The sequence below is a fragment of the Miniopterus natalensis genome, chromosome 2 (genome assembly GCF_054644295.1).
Source record: "Miniopterus natalensis isolate mMinNat1 chromosome 2, mMinNat1.hap1, whole genome shotgun sequence".
In the NCBI taxonomy this organism is placed as follows: Eukaryota; Metazoa; Chordata; class Mammalia; order Chiroptera; family Miniopteridae; genus Miniopterus; species Miniopterus natalensis.
The window spans coordinates 172,800,945-172,821,844 of NC_142082.1; the positions used below are offsets into that span (position 1 = coordinate 172,800,945).

At 43.2% G+C, this 20,900-nt stretch overlaps 1 protein-coding gene across 1 annotated transcript in view; it reads right to left on the reverse strand.

Moving 5' to 3' along the window:
• Window positions 1-946: 946 nt before the first annotated feature.
• SLC5A8 (solute carrier family 5 member 8) overlaps window positions 947-20,900 on the reverse strand; it is a 37,601-nt gene continuing 17,647 nt past the window's right edge. The window contains exons 6-15 of the mRNA XM_016223161.2: window positions 20,475-20,615; window positions 17,437-17,566; window positions 16,068-16,156; window positions 15,097-15,209; window positions 12,740-12,807; window positions 11,874-11,960; window positions 8,953-9,155; window positions 7,532-7,635; window positions 1,326-1,405; window positions 947-1,072 (exon numbers count right to left, since the gene is read on the reverse strand). Coding sequence (XP_016078647.2) covers window positions 947-1,072; window positions 1,326-1,405; window positions 7,532-7,635; window positions 8,953-9,155; window positions 11,874-11,960; window positions 12,740-12,807; window positions 15,097-15,209; window positions 16,068-16,156; window positions 17,437-17,566; window positions 20,475-20,615 — 1,141 coding nt within the window. The remainder of the gene's footprint in view (window positions 1,073-1,325; window positions 1,406-7,531; window positions 7,636-8,952; window positions 9,156-11,873; window positions 11,961-12,739; window positions 12,808-15,096; window positions 15,210-16,067; window positions 16,157-17,436; window positions 17,567-20,474; window positions 20,616-20,900) is intronic.

The window sequence follows — 20,900 nt, forward strand, 5'->3', positions numbered from 1 at the left end:
GCTTAACCATTTTTAATCACACAAATGTCCCTGGATCACCAAACCCATGAGCACCTAGGCTGAAGATATTTTAGTCAGTGTCAGGCTCACGGGTGTTTCTAACTTATAGGCCGGGGCTTAGTGAACCAGGACGTGGGTTAGCATGACTCCCATGGGGTGTGAATTGTCTCAAGACAACAAAGAAAACAGGAAATTAGGAAGGCAGGGAAAGGTAAAGGGCACAGCAAAACCAAAGTTGACGGGTGAGAAGCCAGCAATGCACAGTCTAAGAAAGGCAATACAAGCAGCAGGGCCAGGAAGTCTTGCTAACAAGCAAAAAGACGTAAGACTAGAAGCACAGCGCCCAGAAGACCGTGATCCTTGGACCCATGTTCTGTCCCAAACAGCATGCTTCGTGGTCACCACCTTCCTGAGCCACAGTCGGTTCCTGGGCTGATGGGGGTCAATGAGAAGCAAAGACACACACAACACAGACCTGTCCCCTCATTCCTCCCTAAGAACAGAGTGTGTAGGAGGGAGAAAAGCTCCTTTCAATATTTGTTATGATATGCTAGCACCGAAAGAATGGGGAATATTTTTAACAATGCCTGAATCTAAGGATATGCTTTTGACCGTCAAGTGTGTGTGTGTATGTGTGTATCAGCCTTTCGGCATGGAGAGAGTCAGAACTGTCATAACTTCCACAGCTGTAGCTTCAAGGACATAACCAAGTGGGAGAGGCAAATGCTGACCCTGCAGCTCTGAACTCCACATGGGGTGAGTTCACTGCTGGATGAGTGTAGGAAGTGAGGACAGTCAGGACATTGCTTTAACAAAATTTTATCCCCTGAAAGCTTCCCCTCAAACACTCATGATAGACCAAAAAAATATCTAAACCTGATGGAACTATCTTAGAAAACATATATAACAGGGACGCTGTGTAAGGTCATCTGGCATCACAGCTGCTTCACAAATGCGTCCCACTGATCTTGCCACCTTGATCTGTGAAGTTCAATTCAATGTGGTTGAAAGCAGGGTTATCAGTTCCACCATCCTCTGCTGGATGAGATTTATAGCTTAAAACTGGCTCCTTCTAAAAGAAAATGTTGGAATGGTGATTAGAAAAAAGAATCTGTTCATTCGCTCAGATCTAAACAGTTACTACAGCTTTTCTTTCTCTTAGTCAGCTTTAGAGGTCTATTGAAGGAGACATATAACACAAATAGATCATGAAATAGGGCAAACACCCCCCTTATCCATCAGAGTCCAGGAGGGTGTGAAGATCAACTAGGAGTCTACCCAGGTGATAAAAGCAGTCTTACTAGGAAAAAAGAAAGCCAACTTACTTTCTTAAACATGTCAAAGTTGGATAAAACGTCCTCTTTAGTCAATATAAATCTTCGGTCTAAGTTTTGTTTTCTTCCTCCTGAAAAACAGAGAGTATTTACATTGTGACAAGGCCACCTGTAACCACCCAGCGATGGTCCATCATACAGGTGTGTAACTTGTGCACATTCAACTCTGCACACTCGTAACCACAAGGAGAAAGGGACCCCGGGGTGCTGGGGACCAGCCTCGGATCCTGCAGGGTTCTCACTGTGGTCAACAGGAATCAGGGTTTGAAGAGAAACGCGAGCCGACGGCCTCCTCTGGTATCCAACTAGAGGACAAGTCATCCGGCCCAGTACTGGTCGGAAAACTGGCTTCAAAGCATCCTTCATGACCCACCCATAAAATATCAAACCACCCGCCTCCGCGCCAGGCGGGGAGCTGCCTTTCCCCAGCCTGGCGGCTCTGGAAGGGATGTGTGAGAAGATGCAGGCGATTATGAATTGCTGAATAAATTACTTAAATAAGAACCAGTACAGTGAGTGGTACTTGATCCAATTGCTCTTCCTTAAAAGTTTGCTTTGGTTTGTTATTTTATTTGTGGATCCAAGAGGATGCTTTTAAAACCATGTATCTCAGGGTGGTTCTCAGCCTACCTCTTCCCAAATCACCCGGGAGAAGTGCTCAGAATGCAGATCCCTGGGCTCCAACCCAGACTGACCCAAGTAGAGCCTCTGGGGTGACCTTTACCAAATTTCCAAAGCGATCAGTATGCCCTCAAATGTTTGAGAAGCACCACTTTAGTAAACATCCTAGATCTTTAATTATGGGAACCTCTGCTGTTCTCAAGATGAGACCAACTTTAAATTAATTCACTCAACATTGTTGAGCGCCTACCACGTGCTGGAGACACTCTTAGGTGCTGGAGAGGCCGAGACAAGGCCATCACCTCGCTCGTAGCTCACGGTCTCCTTAGGGAATCGTGTGCCCCCCCTTCGGATGAAACGCGCTCATGGAGCACAGGACATCGTTAGGTGGCTGCAGCACCCACCGAGTCTGTCTGGCCTGGATCTTTACAGATTCCTAGTGTCCAACAGTAGATTTTATTTTATTTTATTTTATTATTTTATTTTATTTTATATTTTATTTTTTTACTTTTTAAATTTATCTTTATTGTTGAGAGTATTACAGGTATACCATTTTCCCTGGCAACTGACCCCCTCCACTTGGCTCCCACCATCTCCCCAGGCCTTCACCCCGTTATTCACGGTGTCCATGGGTTACGCATATATGCATATAACTTCTTTGGTTAATCTCTTCCCACCCTCCACCCCCCTTCCCTCTTTCCTCTGAAATATGATTGTCTGTTGCATGCATCAGTGTCTCTGGACCTATTTAGTTCATCAGATTCTTTTGTTCATTAGCTTCTTCTTAAAGAAGACCCTTCAACATTTCCTGTAGTGCTGGTCTGGTGGTGATGAACTCCTTCAGCTTTTCCTTATCTGTGAAGCTCTTTATCTGACCTTCAATTCAAAATGATAGCTTTGCTGGGTAGAGCAATCTTGGTTGTAGTTCCATGTTTTTCATCACTTTGAATATTTCTTGCCACTCCCTCTGGCCTGAAAGGTTTCTGTTGAGAAATCAGTTGACAGTCGTATGGGTGCTCCCTTGTAGGTAACTAATTGCTTTTCTCTTGCTGCTTTTAAGATTCTCTCTTTGTCTTTAACCTTTGGCATTTTAATTATGATGTGTCTTGCTGTGGGCCTCTTTGGGTTCCTCTTGTTTGGGATCCTCTGTGCTTCCTGGACTTGAAAGTCGATTTCTTTCCCCAGGTAGGCGAAGTTTTCTGTAATTATTTTTTCAAATATGTTTTCAATTCCTTGGTCTCTCTCTGCCTCTTCTGGAACCCCAATAATACGAATGTTGGGCCTCTTGAAGTTGTACCAGAGGCTCCTTATACTATTTTCATATTTCTGGATTCCTTTTTCTTTTTGCTCTTCTGGTTGGGTGTTTTTTGCTTCCTCATGTTCCAAATTGCTGATTTGATTCTCAGCATCCTCTACTCTACTGTTGATTCCATGTAAATTATTCATTTCAGTTCATGTAGCCTTCATATCAAATTGGTACTTTATTATGTTATAGATTTTCTCAGTGATTTCCCTAACCATTTGCTTAAACATCCTTATAACCAAAATTCTGAACTCTCTATCTGTTAGCGTGCTTGGATCTATTTCATTGAGTTCCTCTTCTAGAGATTTCTTCTGTTCTTTCCTTTGTGACATGTTTCTTTGCCTCCACATTTTGGCTGCTTCCAGGTGTTTGTTTCTATGTATTAGGTAGAGCTGCTATGTCTCCTGGAATTTGTAGAGTGACTTTGTGTAGTAGGTGTCCTGTAGGGTCCAGTGGCTCAGCCTCCCCAGTCACCTGAGCTGGGCCTTCTAGGTGCTCCCCTGTGTGGACTGTGTGCACTGTCCTGTTGTAGTTGAGCCTTGGTTGCTGCTGGCATCCCTGGGAGGAACTGACCCCAGGCCAATCAGCTGTGAGGACCAGATGCAAATACAGCCAAAGAGCTGCTGTGCTGGAGACACCCCTATGGAGCAGGATTTACTTCAGTGGGGCTTTGGTGTTCACCGAGTGCGCCCCTTGAGTGTGTCACTCGTGGATGTGGTAGGGTTGTAATCCAGTGTGGTCAAGTCTGACCACCAGGTGCAGTCTCTGGGGCCTCCCGGGAGGTGCAAAGTCAGCCTGTGCCAGTGCCTTGCCCAGGGCCACCCAGCATGAGCTACACAGCAAACCCTAGTTGGCTGCTACTTGTGCTGGGCTTGGAGGTGCCCAGGAGAGGCCAAACTATGAGCCAATGCAGCTGCCGCTAGTGCCAGGCCTGGGGCCCCTTATCAAGCCGTATGGGGCCCGCTGCTGCTTGTTTGAGAGATTTTAGGGAAGTCCTAAGCATGAGGCTCGAGGGGCCACTTGCACAGAAAAGCCCCTGGAAAGGGCCTGGATGAGCTGCAGGTGGGGAGGGGCGGGGCCTCCGGGAATCACGGGGCGGGGCCAAAGGTGTGAGTCAGGTGCTGGCGACTCAAACATGGCGCCTGCCCGCCGGCTGTGTGCGGGGAGGACTCGCCACAGGAGCCATGGCCTCTGCCAGCCCTTCTGCCTGGGAGGAAGCCGCCCCTCCAGCTCTCGCCCGGATCTCAGGCAGGTTAGTTCCTCACCGAGTGTCCCGGGTCCTTTCAGGCCGCTGCCCGGCGCTGGGCTCAGAGGGAGCGTCCGAGTGAGTCCGCGCCGGGCCCTTTAGAGGAGCTGCTGGGGCTCCCGCAGCCTCCGCGACCCTCAGGGACAGTCCCCGCTGGTTTCACAGCCCGGAGTTGTGGGGACGTCTCTTCCCGGCCCTGGAGCCCTGGGCTGGGGCCTGCTGTGGGGCTGGGACTGCTCCCTCCTCCGGGAAAACTCCGCCGCTGAGATTCCCTTCCCAGTTTCAACTGCGGCACCGCGTCTCTGCGATTCAGCCCCGACCCGCCCGCATCTCCCCCCTCCTCCCGCTCTCGGTGCTGCTTCAGCTCCCTGGTTGCGGGGCTTCTGTGCAGCCAGGTGTCAGGAGGCTCTGAGTGACGGTGGTTCTGTATTTTAGTTGTAATTTTGATGTCGTTGCGGGAGGCGCGGGTGCAGCTGTGACCTATGTGCCATCTTGGTTTTCTCCCCAACAGTAGCTTTTAAAACATATTTTCCAAGGAGCATCAGAATCTTATGTTTCTAGATTTTTACCCCCAAGGTGCTGCTGTAGCATGGGACTAAGACATTTATAAATTCATAAAGTTGAAGTGTGTGTGTTGTTGTTGTTTTTATCACTGAAAATGCCTGTTCACCTGGAGAGAGCATTACTTTTTAAAACAAAATATATAGTTGTATATGGTTACCAGAATGAAAGCATTTAAAGAAAAAGGAGGACTCTGATACCCCATTCTGAAAGGGGAAAAATGGGTTCAATAAGGACCAAAGGTCCGACAGCACAGAAGACTGTTCGCTGTATTTGATCTGAACAACGGGGTTACTGGTGAGAAAGGTTTAAAGTCGGTCTTACTGTACAGGGTGGAAAAAGTAGGTTTACAGTTGTGAGGCCCGGAAACAGTTTGTTCTTGTATTATTATTTATTAATTATTGTATTATTTTCCATAGGAACAACTGTAAACCTACTTTTGCCCCAAGCTGTAGATCAAAACAGACAAGAGAATAAACCTCCTGTGCTGTTAATTTTGTTTATGAGAAAAAGCACAGCCTTTCTGAAAAGAAAGAATAGTTTAGCCCGGCCGGCCGTGGCTCAGCGGTTGAGCGTCGACCTGGGATCCAGGCGATCGGGGTTCGATTCCCGGTCAGGGCACATGCCCGGGTTGTGGGCTTGATCAATGACTCTCTCATCATTGATGCTTCTGTCTCTCTCTCTCCCTCTCCTTTCCTCTCTCTGGAATCAATAAAGATATATTTAAATTAAAAAAAAAAAAGAATACTTTAAAACAATTGAGGAGAGGTAACAATTAGCTACAACTTTATTATAAATGGGTAATAATTATACATTGTAATATATAATAATTACATTATAAGTAATATGATTATGGCTATAATTATGTTAATGTCACCAGTAATTATTAACGTAACTTATTAATTACAAATACATGTTTGGAAGACAGTGCTATCCAGGTTGCAGAAAACGATGATGGATAGCAAGATTCCTTAAAGTGTCATAGCGCTGGTAGCTTTGTGGCATAAAGCAAACAAAGACATCACACATACTTGGACAGCGTGTGGAATTTCTGACTAGTTATTACACATTTGCTCCAGAGGGCAGTGGAGCTGCCTTCCCCTACTTTGGTTGCTGGGGATGTACATGTGTGCATGTGTGAGGGGACATAGGAAATTAGAGAACCAAGCACAATTCACCAGCTGAGCACTGCTCCCCTGGTCCGAGCCTGGATCGCTCACCTGGATCACTGCAGTAGCCTCCTACCTGTTCTCCTTCCCTTATAGACTATTCTCAAGGCTGGATCAGAGTTCTCCTTTGAGAATTATTGGAAAAGTAATTGAAAAAAACACCACATGTAGTAGACCTAATAGACACAGAGATGGAAAATAGGAGAGAAAAGACAAGAAAATTAGAAGAACTGTCCAAGACTCAAAAATTTGACTAACAGGAGTTTCCAGAAAGAGAAAACAGAAAACAGCAGTAAATTACAACAGAAATAATATAGGAAAATGCCCGAGGACTGAAAGACATGAGTCTTCAGACTGAAAGGACCCTACTAAAGGCCTAGGGCAAGGCAGTCATTGTGAAGTGGGTCCCTTGCAAAGGGTCAGCAGGTGGCATGGCTCTGGCATTCTCAAAAGAGATATAGTAAGCTAGAAGAAAATTAAGACATCCTCTCAGAAACAAGAAAGCTACTTTCAACCTAGGATTCTCTGCTCAAACAATCAATCAAGTATAAGGGAGCATTAAAAACACTTTTTTCAGGCATGCATCATTTCCAAAATCTCCTCTCTTTCCCATGTGGTCCATTTATTTAAAGGGGTAAACAAGAATTAGGAGTAAAGGGACACAGAGGGCAGGGAGTCTAACTCAGGAGGGAGACCAAGGGAATTCATGACATCAGGGACAAACTGAAGTCCCAGGATAACAGCTCTAGCAATGCAGAGAGCAGTGTATACTGTGTATTATCCATTTTATTTTTTTAATTATTTTTTAAAGTTGACGAACATCTGAAAATAGCCTTCACACGCTATTTAGGCATGAAGATTATAATCATCATTCCTCACCTGTGTGTACTTTTTTACAGCTTACAAAGGTCCATATGGGACAACGACACAGGGCTGTGGTAACAATATATGTAAAATCCCTAGCAGTGTGGTAGCTATACACAGTCTCTTTCAAGTATTTTATTTTTGTCTTAAAGCAATCTATGAGATAGGTCAGTCCTCCTTCTCATTTCACACAGAAGGTAGCTAAGGCTCAGAGTGTCTGCACAGACTCCTCCAAGTTCATGCAGCTAGTAAGTGGCAGAACAAGCAGAGAGGAGCCTTCTGCTTTCGAATTTCCCACGAGTGAAATGGAACAAATAATCAAGCCAGCTGTTAACAGGACTACGGTGAAATGCCATCAATAGTGTAAAACAGACGTGGTAGAAACTGATGTCGAGGTAAATAAATACAACAATACTAACGCTCAGATAGTTACCTGTTGGTAAGCTGACCAGCATTCCCACCAATAATGTTACCAGCGTTCCGAGGGTGCTGAAGTACAGGTACGACAGTGAATACCAGTTATCCATCAGTGGGGTCCTAAGGGAGAGCAAAGTGTAATGTAAGAGTTCACGGAGTGCTACCAGCAGCTAAGAGTGTCAATAATCCTCGTGGCAAAGTCAAAAGATAATACTTAATAGTGATTTTAATGTCATAATCTCCTGTCCCAATTTTATCTTATTGGATCAGGAATTAAAAGTGTGACTTAACCTTGACCTTACACGAAAATAAAAACTAAATGATTCATTTAACTCTGATGGATGTCCCAGGCACTGTTCTTGTCATTGGAGAGGCTGTCATTGGAGAGGCTGTCATTAAAACGGTAGATAAGGTTCCTGCCAACATAAAGCCTACGTTCTAATGGGGCGATAAATACAAGAGACAAGTCAACTAATTAATAAATATAATAATTTCCACTGATGGAAAGTGCTGTATGGGAAAGAAAACAAGGTAATACGCCATTAGCAGGGTGGAAAGAGGGAACTACACTACAGCCAGAAGCCTTACCAATAACATAAACGGTCAATGGACTCATATTTTGTACATTACATGTATTATATATTATATTCTTACAATAAAGTAAGCTAGAGAAAGGAAAATCATAAGGAGGAGAAAATACATTTACAGTACTGTATGTATTTACTGGGGGGGGGAATCTGTGTATAAGTGAATCTGCACAGTTCAACCTTGTGTTATTCAAGGGTCAGCTGTATACCACTAAAGAAAACCTTGCCCTCACGTCCTCTATACAATAAAACACCCATCTACCAACAGGTCTACATCGTTGCATTAAGTCAGACGACGTCAGTATCCAGAAGCTCAAAAGTGTTCTGCGTGCTGAAAACTAAAGCAGAAAGAGCTCGGGTGCATCTCATTGCTAGTGCTCTAAAGATCTGGACTCTTGAAAACTGAACAAATAGCAACTTCCAACGTACTTAGATAATTGTAGCTTTTAGTCAGTAAAGGCTATACTTCAAAGGCTATATAAACAATGTGTGTGTTTTTTCATAATTGGGCTTTTCATTTTAAAAGATTTTCAGTTGACAAAGACAATTTTTCATTCAACTAGAGCTGGCAGCATTTACCTAGAAGGGAATTTTGTTGTTGTTGCTATTTAGTGCTCCGAATCTGTAGGTGAGGCAGAAGTTTCTATAGAAACCTAGAAAACATGGCTTTTTTTTTTTTTTTTTGCTATTTCTGAACAAAATATTATAGGCAGAAAGCCACATGAGCTCTGCTCATTTCAGAAATATGCAAAAAATCGCAGTGTTGCAGGCAAGACAAAAAGCAACTAGGGTTCTGTACCTGTCACATATATTAGTTTAAATTATGACATCGTAAAGCTTAATTCGATACCTTTCAACATTGTGTACTTGAGCGGTACTGGTAGAAAATGGCGCTGTGGTTGTCACCCATCCGGTCCCATTCTGTGTGCTGTTACAGCCGTAGGTTTCGAGGCGGAGCGGCATGGTCCTCTCAGGAAGTGGGGGGTAGAGCTGAGCCCCAATCCCCACCCAGAAAGAAGCGGCAAACCCGGCCATCAGGCCGGTCAGTGCTCCCTGCAAAGCAAGAGTGTTTTTTAAGAGAAAAGCAATACCGTTTGCTTTGAGATGGCAACTAACATTAGAAGGTTAAGCTCAAATGGTCTAAGCCGCATTCACCAGCTTCCCCCTAAAACTGTTGCCCCTCACAAGGTGCCTCCCTCTTGCCAGGGCAGCGCGGGCCCGGCCCCTCGGCCCAGGACGATGCGCCCCGCTCCCTTTCTGCATGGCCCTGCCTAGCCCGCCAAGCCCGGCCCATTTTTCTTTTCTTTTCTTATGCCTCATGCTTGCATTTCTTCCACTCTGCACCCACGCCCGGCCCTCTGCTCCGGCCTTCCTGTCTCTTCACACCCAGACAACTACAACGGGACCACAGCTGGCTCTCAGCCAGCTCCAGCTGTATTAGCTCTGTGACAGATGGCATGCCATGCGAGCCACACACTGTGAAGAAGCAAGCGCGCGCAGAGCTGGCTCCGGGCCTGACACCGGGTGCAGCCACAGGGTCATCGGGGGCGAACAGCAAGCATTCTGCACCAGTGACCGCGCCGGTGCATACAGCCCCGCCAGACCTTTCTAGAGACAAATGGAGATGTCCCCTCTGAAGACATTGGCTTTCCCAGTCTGTGGAAGACTGGGGTTCCCTGCCCCTGCTTGTCACCAGGAATCCAGATGTTCTGCCAGCCCTTCCACGACTTAAGCCCTAGTTCCGAATGGTGGAGACAGAAGCAAACCTGGAGCTGGGAAGCTCCTCCTTCTGTGGTGCAATTTCCACCCTCGTTTAAGAATAGTGATCAGACCCTGGCCGGCGTGGCTCAGCGGCTGAGCATCGACCTAGGACCCAGGAGATCGCAGTTCGATTCCTGGTCAGGGCACATGCCCGGGTCTCGGGCTCGATCCCCGGCAGGGGGCGTGCAGGAGGCAGCTGATCACTGACTCATCACTGATGTTTCCATCTCTCTCTCCCTCTCCCTTCCTCTCTCTGAAATCAGTAAAGACGTATTAAGAAAAGAAAAAAGAATAGTGATCAGAGAGGGCAGCCTGTGCATAGGACAGGGGAGAATATCTGAAGTAAGGGGGCCCCGTAAGTCACAGTCACAGGGTAGGAACACAGCAGCAGCGTGTCGGGAGAGGGAGCAGTCTGCTGACCACATCCGAGGGTTTCTGTTGGGACCAGGCGTGCGAGCCCTTTCATTAAGCTGGGAACCCTGGAAAGCAGAATTCGGTTTCTTTATTTTTGATGCCCCGACATTTACCGCAGTGTTGGACATATTGTAGGCACACAATAAATACTCTTTTAACAACTTGAAGTTGGAACGGGAGGGTGGCCGGGTGCTAACAGCCAGGCTTGCTCCCTCCCAGCATCGACGGGACTTGCCGAGGGTACACAGCATAACAAAACCCACGTGGGCAGAAAGCGCCAGCGCGCTCTAGGCCCAGGACAGTTCCAAGGCCATAAATATTCACGGCACAAATGAATAAATAAGTGAATGAGTGAGAGGAGGGAAAGGAGAGGAAGGGAGGGAGGAAGAGTAAAGGAAGGAGAGAAGGGGGAAGAGGGAGGGAAGGCGGGCGCCCCCTCCACGGTGCGGGTAGGTATTTGGCTGGTGAAAATGTGGATCTAGTACAGGCAAGGTACCTGCCCCTTTTTATAAAAAATACTAGTATCTTATTTCTCTGAAAAAGAACATGTTGGATCTAGCCACGTCCAGCTTTCCTGGAGGAAGAGATTCATGGTGGAAATGTCAAAACCCAAAAAGCAGCCTTTTCAAAGTGTTTCAAACACTCGGCAAATCACTGCGCCTTTCATGACGCAGAGTCTACTCAGAGCTTTAACCTTCTGAGGTAGACACCAACCATTCCTTTTCATTATAATTAATTTCTACCAAACTAGCTTTTCATATGGTACTTCACTGAGAATAATTCATAATAGTGACAGTAAAGCTCTTATTAGTATCTCCCTTACTGATTCCTAATGCATTATGAGGAACACTGAGTTCTAAATGTAAAGTCATAGTTCTATGGTTGCTCTCAATCTTTTGGAAACAACCATGGACATGATCAGTTTTTCCTGAACTTCATCTCATGGCGAGACTGAACCAATGGACTTTTACCTGGCTTTCAGATAAATAATTTCAATTTCACTTATTACAAACAAAATTTAGTTCTTCAAAGCACAGAAATGTAGATGTAGAAGAGCAGAGCTACTCCCTCGTTTGGATACTGTTCCCAGTTATGATCACCCCTTTGGGGCTAGAAGCATGTTGTTGGAGCGACAGCTTTAAATATCGGGAGTAGAAACTTTCTGGCCAAAGTGGTGAAGACCTTATTGCTCCTCTTTGCTGAACTCTGGATATTCACAGGTATTCTCAACTCTACCGTCCTTAAATTTCTCACACCTGAGCCTGTCAGTCTCCTTGGTTAATTGCTAGGGATTAATTTTCAAGAAGGGCAAAAAGATAAATCCGTAAGAAATGTTGCCCCTTAGTTATATTATGAATATTTGAAATTGCACTATATTGTTTGGACAGTTTCCATTGAACTTCACAAATGCAGGGCCCCATTGCGAGTGCCTCACTGTACACCCCAGCAAAGCTGATACGAGTAATCTAAGTCACTGAGACAAGTCACTAATGATGGAAAGCATGGGAACCACATCTTTACAACTGAGAAAAAACTGTAAAGCTGCTATCATATTTTGGAAAGAAATCTTTACATATATTCATTCTTTATACTTACAATCGAGTTGGCAAAGGGAACCAAAATGCCCAAACTAAACAAGCCCAGAAGTGGTCCACCGATCATGCCAATTATGCTGAGTGCTGCCTGTGAAAATAATATAAAGCCAGCAATTAGAAATCTCAAATCCAGAGGTAAAATGTTTCAAAGTAATTTCATCAGGTAGAGGATTTAAAGTATTTGGGCTCCTTTCAAAAAGCATGGAAGCCTTGTCATTGGCAAAGAGATCAATAGAACTTGGAAGCGTTGGCTTCTTAGTCCCAGGTATCCATATGCTCCGTCAGATATCCTCAATAAGTGAAGCAAACTGTAAGGGAGGTGGAGACCCATGAGGCAATGGGAGCACCCGTATGAACGCATAAGTGAAGAGTGGCACCACTCCCCCCAGACCTTAATAATCAATCACGTCACTCCCTATGCTTTAACAGTCTCCGAATCCTCCTCAAAACAAGACTACAGATAAGTACCACTAAGTGACCACAGATGGCAAAGAAACCCAATGCCATCCTTGGTTCCCTAAGTATGGAACTAGAATGAAAAACATGATTTAAAAAAAGATTGATAATTGATCAAATTATCTAGAAAGAGATTTAAAATCTATTTGAGCCCTGGCCGGTGTAGCTCAGAGTTTTGAGCATAGGCCCGCCCACCAGGAGGTCACCGGTTTGATTCCCAGTCAGAGCACATTTCAGGCTCAATGCCCAGTAGGGGGCGTGCAGGAGGCAGCTCATTGGTGTTTCTCATTGATGTTTTTATCTCTCTCTCCCTCTCCCTTTCTCTCTCTGAAATCAATAAAAAGATATTTTAAAATAAAACTAAAAAATAAAAAGTGATTATGACTCAAAGTTTTGAGGGTCAGCTCTTACCTGCAACAGAGCTCCCAGCAGTGATGCCAGAGCAGCCATTCCAATACACAGGGCTCCAAACAGCACACCTAGATGGACAATGTAAAAGTCAGTGTAAAGTCCAGAGCCAGAGGGTTAGAATTCTCAACAGAATAAGCTGCCACACCTTTGATTCCAGTGAGTACATGACTGGTGAAGAAAGGCTGCGTACTTCAGAGCCAGCAAGAAAGGAAAGGGGCGTTTTCCTACGCAATCAGCAGTGTGTGAAGAGGAAATAAAATCCTGACATTGTGTCCAAGGATTAACTACAGCACTAGGTTATATAAGTAGAGAATCCCTAGAATTAACTATAGGGATTTTAAACCTAAGAACTATTGTGTCAGCAATCTAATCCTCCATCAACATTTTTTTTATATAAAGGAAGGGTCAGGTCTGTTTTCAGTTTATTAAAAATAGGACACAATTCAACTCTACTCTGTACGACATGGTGGGGGAAGGGAGTAATAAACCTCAGCAATCAGAGTCTTTGCCCTCTCATAATCTCCACCAACAGGCCCAAGCCTTTCCTGCTAAGCTGGCAAAGAAAGGCAACTTCAAGACCAGTATCACACTCTCCCTTCTGCTAAATTTCCCCCCAAAACTTGTTTATAGAAATTCTCAAGCCACTGCTGGTGGTCAGATTATGGGATTCCCCCCCCCCCCAGATTTTCTCCAAATACATGTTTTACTATTTAAATTATAGGAAGGCTTACCCAGCCCCCAATTTTATTTTTAAAGACATCCATTCAGCAAAAATCGCCTGAAGTCAGTCATTATTTCTCACATATAAAATTCAAAATATAGAAACATGAATGACACATTGGCTCATCATAAAACTAGTGCATTCCTTATATTATGTTACTCCTATCTTACTTACACTAACCCTCATGCCTTTGTTAAGTATATTAGGTAAATAATCTAATTGCACCTAAATGGAAAACCTTATATTAACTTTTTGCAAAGAGCTCTTACTGCAATGATTTTCTTCATGCCTCTGAATCCTAATATAAATAGTATTAGCTTGATTCTACTCCACTGGATAGCTCAAGACGGTCACCATTGTGGACTTAGGCTTTCGAAGTTATTGAAAACACAGTCAAATCATCTGCCATGTTCTTCTCGATGAAGCCCTTACTGGAAATACCTTGAGATAATAATTTAATATCAATCTCATTATTAATCAGCAGCAGCACCCTTCTTTGAGCACCAGCTAGTGTCTCTTGTTTTATATGCATTATCTCTAAACCTCATAGTATCCCTGCAAGGTGAATATTTTTTCCTATTTTCCATACAAAGAAACAGAGGCTCAAGTGGGTTATCGGGTTTACTCAAGCCTAATAGCAAGTAAAGTAATGAGGCAGATGGGGTTCATCTGGCTTCAAAAGCTTCTATTCATTCTACTAAACCACTGAGCTTCAATAATCCCATAATGAGCCAGTCTAAATACTCCTCAGGAAGCATTGTATCATTCTGAAATTATGCTTCAGGATTAAACCTGGGTACATAATAAAATGATGCAATACTCTTTAAATTTAGGGGACAATGAAGAATATAAATTAAGTATTGTTCCAGGCTATAGTCATGGCAATTATATGTAGAAGTATGGCTCAAAACAGGGTATTACAATTTCTTTGACAGTCTATTAGCGTTATTGTGCTAAGGTTTAAAGATTCTTTTAACAAAAAATTGTTAGTCGTTCATTCTAAAACATGTGCACCCAAGATGTTGACTTGAAGAGTGAAGTGCACTAGGCGGATTTCTCTGAACAAGATATTACACGTTGAGCCATTTGGGAACTGGAGGCCTTTCAGCCTTTCCATTCAGGCTGATGTTAAACCCCCAGTCAGGTTCTATAACCTAAGAATAGAACTTGAGCATTCCTTGCACAACTTTATGGGCCATCTCTAGGGCACTCTATGGGTGCAGAGGGAAGAGACAATCAAATCGGGTCAAAAGTCTATTTCTTTATCTTCGGTTCATACAATTAAACTGACAGCTCCTTCTTAGGGAACATAGGAAAAGTGTGGCTCTTGGTTCCAAACTAGAATAGTTCTTAAAAATTTGGTCTAAAGTTGAAAAGGAAAAGGGTTGAATGGTGGCTGTTTTTTTCCCCTGTGGCTAAGATTTTAACAGACTTGGGCTGGGAAATCACTCCTCGTGGTTCCTGACGATGAACTGCTGGGCGTGTCTCCCAAATCTTGATGGCAAATGTCATGGGCGTGAATATGTGTACATATTTACATTCAGAGGTTCCTACTGCAAATCTTCTGTGGAAAAGAGTATCTCTAAAGCATCGTCTCGCCGAGCTCAGAAATGGGACTGTGGGGGTGGGAACTTACTCATTCCTTGGGAAATCCAAGAGAGAGACCTCTCTGAGAGCGAGCGGAAGTTGGGTTTGACTAGGTCTTCCACGGTCACCGCTGCCAAGGCGTTGATGCTGGAGGACACTGTGCTGAAAGGGAAGGTGAGCCTTCTGACTTACAATATTTAAACCTCAATAGTACGTTAAGTGGCAATGAGAAAGGGGGGAAGAAATTGATACTTCTGAAATATAACCCAATTTCTGCTATATTATTTTGAATGACCTCCAGTCCTCTGCCTGGAGCCTGTTAACCAAGAACGACTCCGGCAACACTCGCAGGCTTAGTGCTCAAGAAAAGGGCGACTTACTGTTGCCTCCAGGTTGCAATTCATCCTCGGGGTCTATGGAGAGAATCTGCACAGGCTATGCAGTAGTCTTTCATAATGACTTCAAAACATACTTTTCTTTGTGCATAGAAGGACTGTCACAAGTCCCCACTTGCATATGCTGTAAGTATCGATAATATTTATTTCCTGGCTCCTCACTAACACATGCTGTAGTTTGCTAATAAGAAGAATTCCCTGCAGCAAACCCACGCAGAAAGTGCAATGGATATGATCAAACATAGAGTATATTATGTAAATAGGAAATTTTAATTCTAATTTCCCATTAGACCCCACTTCAGCTACATGTATATATTAAACCAAGACTGTAGGCACCCATTTTTGATAATTAGTGAAAGCTACCATCACTGATCACCATTATTGTGGCCCTATCGGGAACAGGAGAGTGTATTAGATGGAAGGGACCAAGCTGAAAGTGGAGACTGATGATAACAGACTGCTAGCCCATAAAGATAAGAGGCAGACTGACAGAGGACACGGGGTAGACTGCCTCCTTTGGGCCATTTGTGCCCATGTCAGAGTTCAGCTTTATCCCCACAAATATCCAATAAAAATGAAAGATCTCAACAGGGGAACCATGTATTTTTAGAGTTGCTGTACATACCTTAATGTCCCACTGTAAGCACAGGCCACAAAAAGTCCAGGAAGTCCGGGATAATCTTGCAGAATGTCCAGCACCAAATAAGGCATGAGCTGAAAAATTCCAAAATTTACTCCTCTGTACCATTTGCTACCAAGTAAAATTAATTAATGCCTCATTTATCTTGTGTTTTTTCAAAAACGAAAGGTAGCTATTCCACAAAACTGAAATTTTCAAATACCTAAAATTAAACTTTTTGACTGCTAGGACTTAAAGAAGAGTGTAGTAGTTAAGGCTACAGGCTTGGGATTCGGACAGATGTGGCTCTTCTTAATTTCTCTGAGCCTCAGTTTCCTCACCTGTGAAATAAGGGTGATAATACTGACCTCACAGAGTTGCTATGAGACCTAAATTAGATAATCTATGTAAAGCTCTTAGTAAAGTATATGGAATATGCTTAATAAAAGGGTCCAGGCTTGTCAGCTGGTTACTTAACTTCTCTGTGCCTCAGTTTCCTCATCTTTAAAAGGGAAATAATCATAGAACCTACCTCAGAGTGTAGCTGGGAGAACTAAAAGTTGAAACTTATACAAAGCACTTATGACAGTACCTGACCCTACCAAAATAAATAAATAATAAATAAATTCTTATTTATTAGCTGTGTGACCTGGGGCAATTTCTCTAACCTCTCTGAGATTCATTCCCTCATCTATAAAATTAGAATTACGAGGCTGTGAGAATGAGATAAAGCATGCAAAGCTCTCGGCACACAGTCTCATCCCATAGTTGGTATTCAGTCAGTGTTCACTCATTAGATCCATTTCTCTGTCACTTGAAAACTGGAAAGTAAGGGGAATATAATGGATACTATTGTGGCAAGTTTGCACGGTGACAGATGAACACTAGAATTAGTGGGATGACGGCATTGTACGATATAAAAAGGTAAATTGGTGTATCGTACACCTGAAACTAATATAACTAATATTGTATACCAACTATACTTTAATCTAAGAAATTAAAAACTGATAAGTAAACTGTTTACAAATGGGAGATGTAACAATACCATGAAATGTTATATGCTAACATGGTTTGTGGATAGATTGGCCTTTTAAAACTGTGTTTACATTTCTACTCTCAGCCTTGAACTCTCCCTGTTTAACACCTGGCTTGGAATTTTTTCGTGTATTTCAATATTTTAACCTTGGATACAGCATTCTTTTTTCTTGCTATATCCGCTAAAGCAAAATTTTGCCAAATGCTTTATAGAAATTAAAGATGACTCATATGGTGCCTATTCATTGTTTCTCTATAAGAACGTGAACACTCTTTCCTCCCAACTAACAAGCTTTCTGAATGTCAAAAATGCACATGGAAGAGAGGCATGGTACTGAACCTGGTCCGGTGCAGACACTTTATTGTTTGTCCAAGGATCGCAGTCGTGGTACCTGGAATACAGGGCGAGCCCACAGAGCACTGCGCAGACGAGGATTACCCAGAGTCCCACGAGATTGATGTAGAGGGACCTAAAGAAGTGGAAACAAGCCAGCAAACGGCAGTTGTGATTTCCATCCCAAAGGAGAGGGAAATTGTTACATAAACAGAAGAAACTTGCATGATTATACTCAATAAATGCATATTATCTTGTTTATCAAAAATGCTACTTATTTCATCCTGGCCTAGCCTTCCTCTTATGATATCAATCAACAGTGTGTTTGGAAATACTTAAGATAGGTGATGTTTTTCCATTGAATGAATGCATTCTCCTGGTCAGAGTTCCACGGGTATTATTAGCTTTATAATGGTATCTAATTATACTACTTCAGGGCTTCTTGTCATGAAGTAAAGGTTTTATTAGTCAACAGAGCAGCAACTATTCTCCTTTTAAAAGTGATACAATTATAAAGTGCTAAATATACTCAGCACCTACATAGCAACTCATCAAGCATGTTTAAATGTGGTTTATAATACCATCCATGAAGTATGAAAGGCAAACCTGCATTCCTTGGACAGTATCTTCCCAACAGTGTTCAGCATCATGTACACAGTGTGTGCCCCAGGAGCGTGCAAGGGCTTATAGAACAGTGCTGGAACCAGACCTGAGCATAAGTCCTGTCCCCACCTACCATACGTGACCCCGGGCAAATGATTTGGCCTGTCCCATCCTCAGTTTGTTCATTTGCACCTGGAGATAACAATGTCTACCTCACAGAGTTATAAGACTAGATGAAATAATATATATTATATGGCAGAGAGCTTGGCAAGTAATGAACACTTGCTAAATGGTAGTTCTTGATATTATTAGGATTGATGCCATTGAAGGCTATGTCTTAATAATCAGTTCAATAGTAAATATTTCTCTCGCTAAGGTGCCTGCATTTTCCCCCAGTGGTGCTGTAGTGGACACTGGGATGAGCTGCCTGAGGGTGGGGAGAGGTATCAGCCCCACAGTCATGGCTCCTTCCCTGGGGCGTCCAGTGACCACTGGATTAGAAGCTTTAGAGCTCCCCTGAGGCCTCTGTTGAGACTGAGTCCAATTTCTCCCCCTGGCCATCCTGCTTTCTTCCCTCCCTTCACCTCCCTAATGGGCTCGGGCATGCTAACCTCCACCTCAGAGTCCACTCGGGGAGAACCGCCCTGCAGCGGGTGCCAAACAACAGCCTTTCCCCTTGATTGACCAAGCTAAGTGTTTTGTTATTGCCTCAAAATAGGATAAGTAATTATATCTCACCTCTGAATCATCAGAAAATATTTCCAGGCACTTTCCTGCTCAGACACCCCCCTTGCTTATATGAGTTTAATACTTTACCATATTGTTTTATTTGACTTTAATGCTATTTAAATAGATCACTTATCAACATCTGATGTTGCCCCGGGTCAATCAAGGTTGTAAGTCTGACTTTGGGGCTGAGATTCATTCTTTCCAGGGAGCCAGTGTTAGAAGGCCGGAGAAAACGGTTCCCCTGAGCTCAGGGGGTCTTGCCTTGTTAAGGAGACCCATTGGGCTATTCTGAAGGAAATCGTTTCTTTTTAAGAAACCTCTAATGCTGTCCTTTTTATTATAAAAGTGGGCTTTTTGAGGTTCGTGTTCCCAGGGCAACAGAAGAGCATGTGCACAATTATTTTGGGAAAGGTATCACTTCTGGTATAGATTTGAACTCTGGTGGATTGCTGGACATATAAATTACATGTTCCTTAAAATACCACACCTCTTAAGCTCACTTTTGGAGGATTGCCTGTCCAGTTACTGTACTCAGATTCATAGAGAGTTTTCACTGTGGAATTTTCCAAAGACAGATCATGGCTAAGCCAATTTACTCTCAATATATTGAGTTCTAACATGTGACATCACAATATTTTCATGTTCTCCTTTGAACAGAAATAGACTTGTCACTCCATCTCCTACTCTGATCACCGTGTTACTCTTAACCAGTCTATGTAGCGTTTTGAAGTCCCCAAATACCTGTGGGCAGAGTCAGCCTTATTGATCAGCATGGGGAGTGGTGGTCACCAAGGCCTCCCGGGAAAGAACCAGCCACTGTTCATACTCTTGGCTCAAGCCAAGATGGGCTGGAGAGTTCTCTGACCATGCTGTCCTTCTGACCTCTGTGCTTTGTCCAAATCACTCTCCCTGCCTGCAATGCTCTCTCACGCTTCTCCGCCTGCCCACATGGGATCATTCTTCAGAATGATATATATTATATATATGACATACTATATAGTGCCCGGTTGACAGGACTCTCTCAGCCAGGATTCACATCCCACGATTTGAGATGGGAAAAGGAATTCCTACTCACTGGACCCCTACCATCTGTGTGTTGAACACAGTATTTTACAATACCTCCCAGGAGATGTATAATATGTCTTACTGCTCATTTTACAAGTTCAGAAACTGAAGTTCTGAGAGACTAACTCTCCCAGGATCACTCAAGTAGCAAGTATTAGAGCAGAGTTACAGGCCCTTGGCTGTGTTTGAAAATAAAATACATCAGCACATCTGGCACTATAATGCTCTGGAACATTTCCTCTATTGTTACAGTGTTTCATGGAACCCCTATCCCTCTCTAGTGTTATTTCACTTTTTATATACTTGGGCATATTTTCCTAACTTGCTGCTAAGTTACTTCATGACAAGAGCCATATATTTATAATTTTCCCTGTAATTCCTTATACAAACAGATGCACAACATATGACAATTTACTTGGTCAGATTTGTTTTACTTAATAATTAATATAAATATTTTTAACTACCTTATTTAAAACATACAGTACCACTTTGTTCTACTTCATCCTTTCACAAGTAAGTATATAATTTATCTTGGAATTTCATGACACAGAAGACAGACTTGGGCAAACTTAAGCTTGAATTGTGGAAGAGTTTCCATAAAGACAGCTAAGGGTTATTAACAATACATATATCATAGTTTTGCTTACAGTTTTGCCTGGAATCTGCTTTTACAGGAAATATATCTCTGCACTTGGGATTGGTTGACACCATACAGGCTGGTCCACGTGAAGGTCCCTCCTAAAATAATTGTCCAGAATGTGTGTCTTTGCAAAGGATTAGGATTAAAACTAAATGAAAACAAACAGAAAACAAATCTGAACTACTGGGGGAAAAAACTACAGAAATCCACCCCCCGCCCCAGAGTATTTTTGGAAGCAAGCAATGTATCCTACAGAAATATATATACATACACATGCACAAATTTATTAAGTAATTACAAAAGGTAGAAACATTCCTAATTTAAGTTCAATGAAATAAAATCGATACTTTCAGAGATTTGGGAATTCTGGTTTGATTGGGGGAACATTAATATTCTAATCATTCTGAGCATTTATATAAATTGCTCTCCCGTG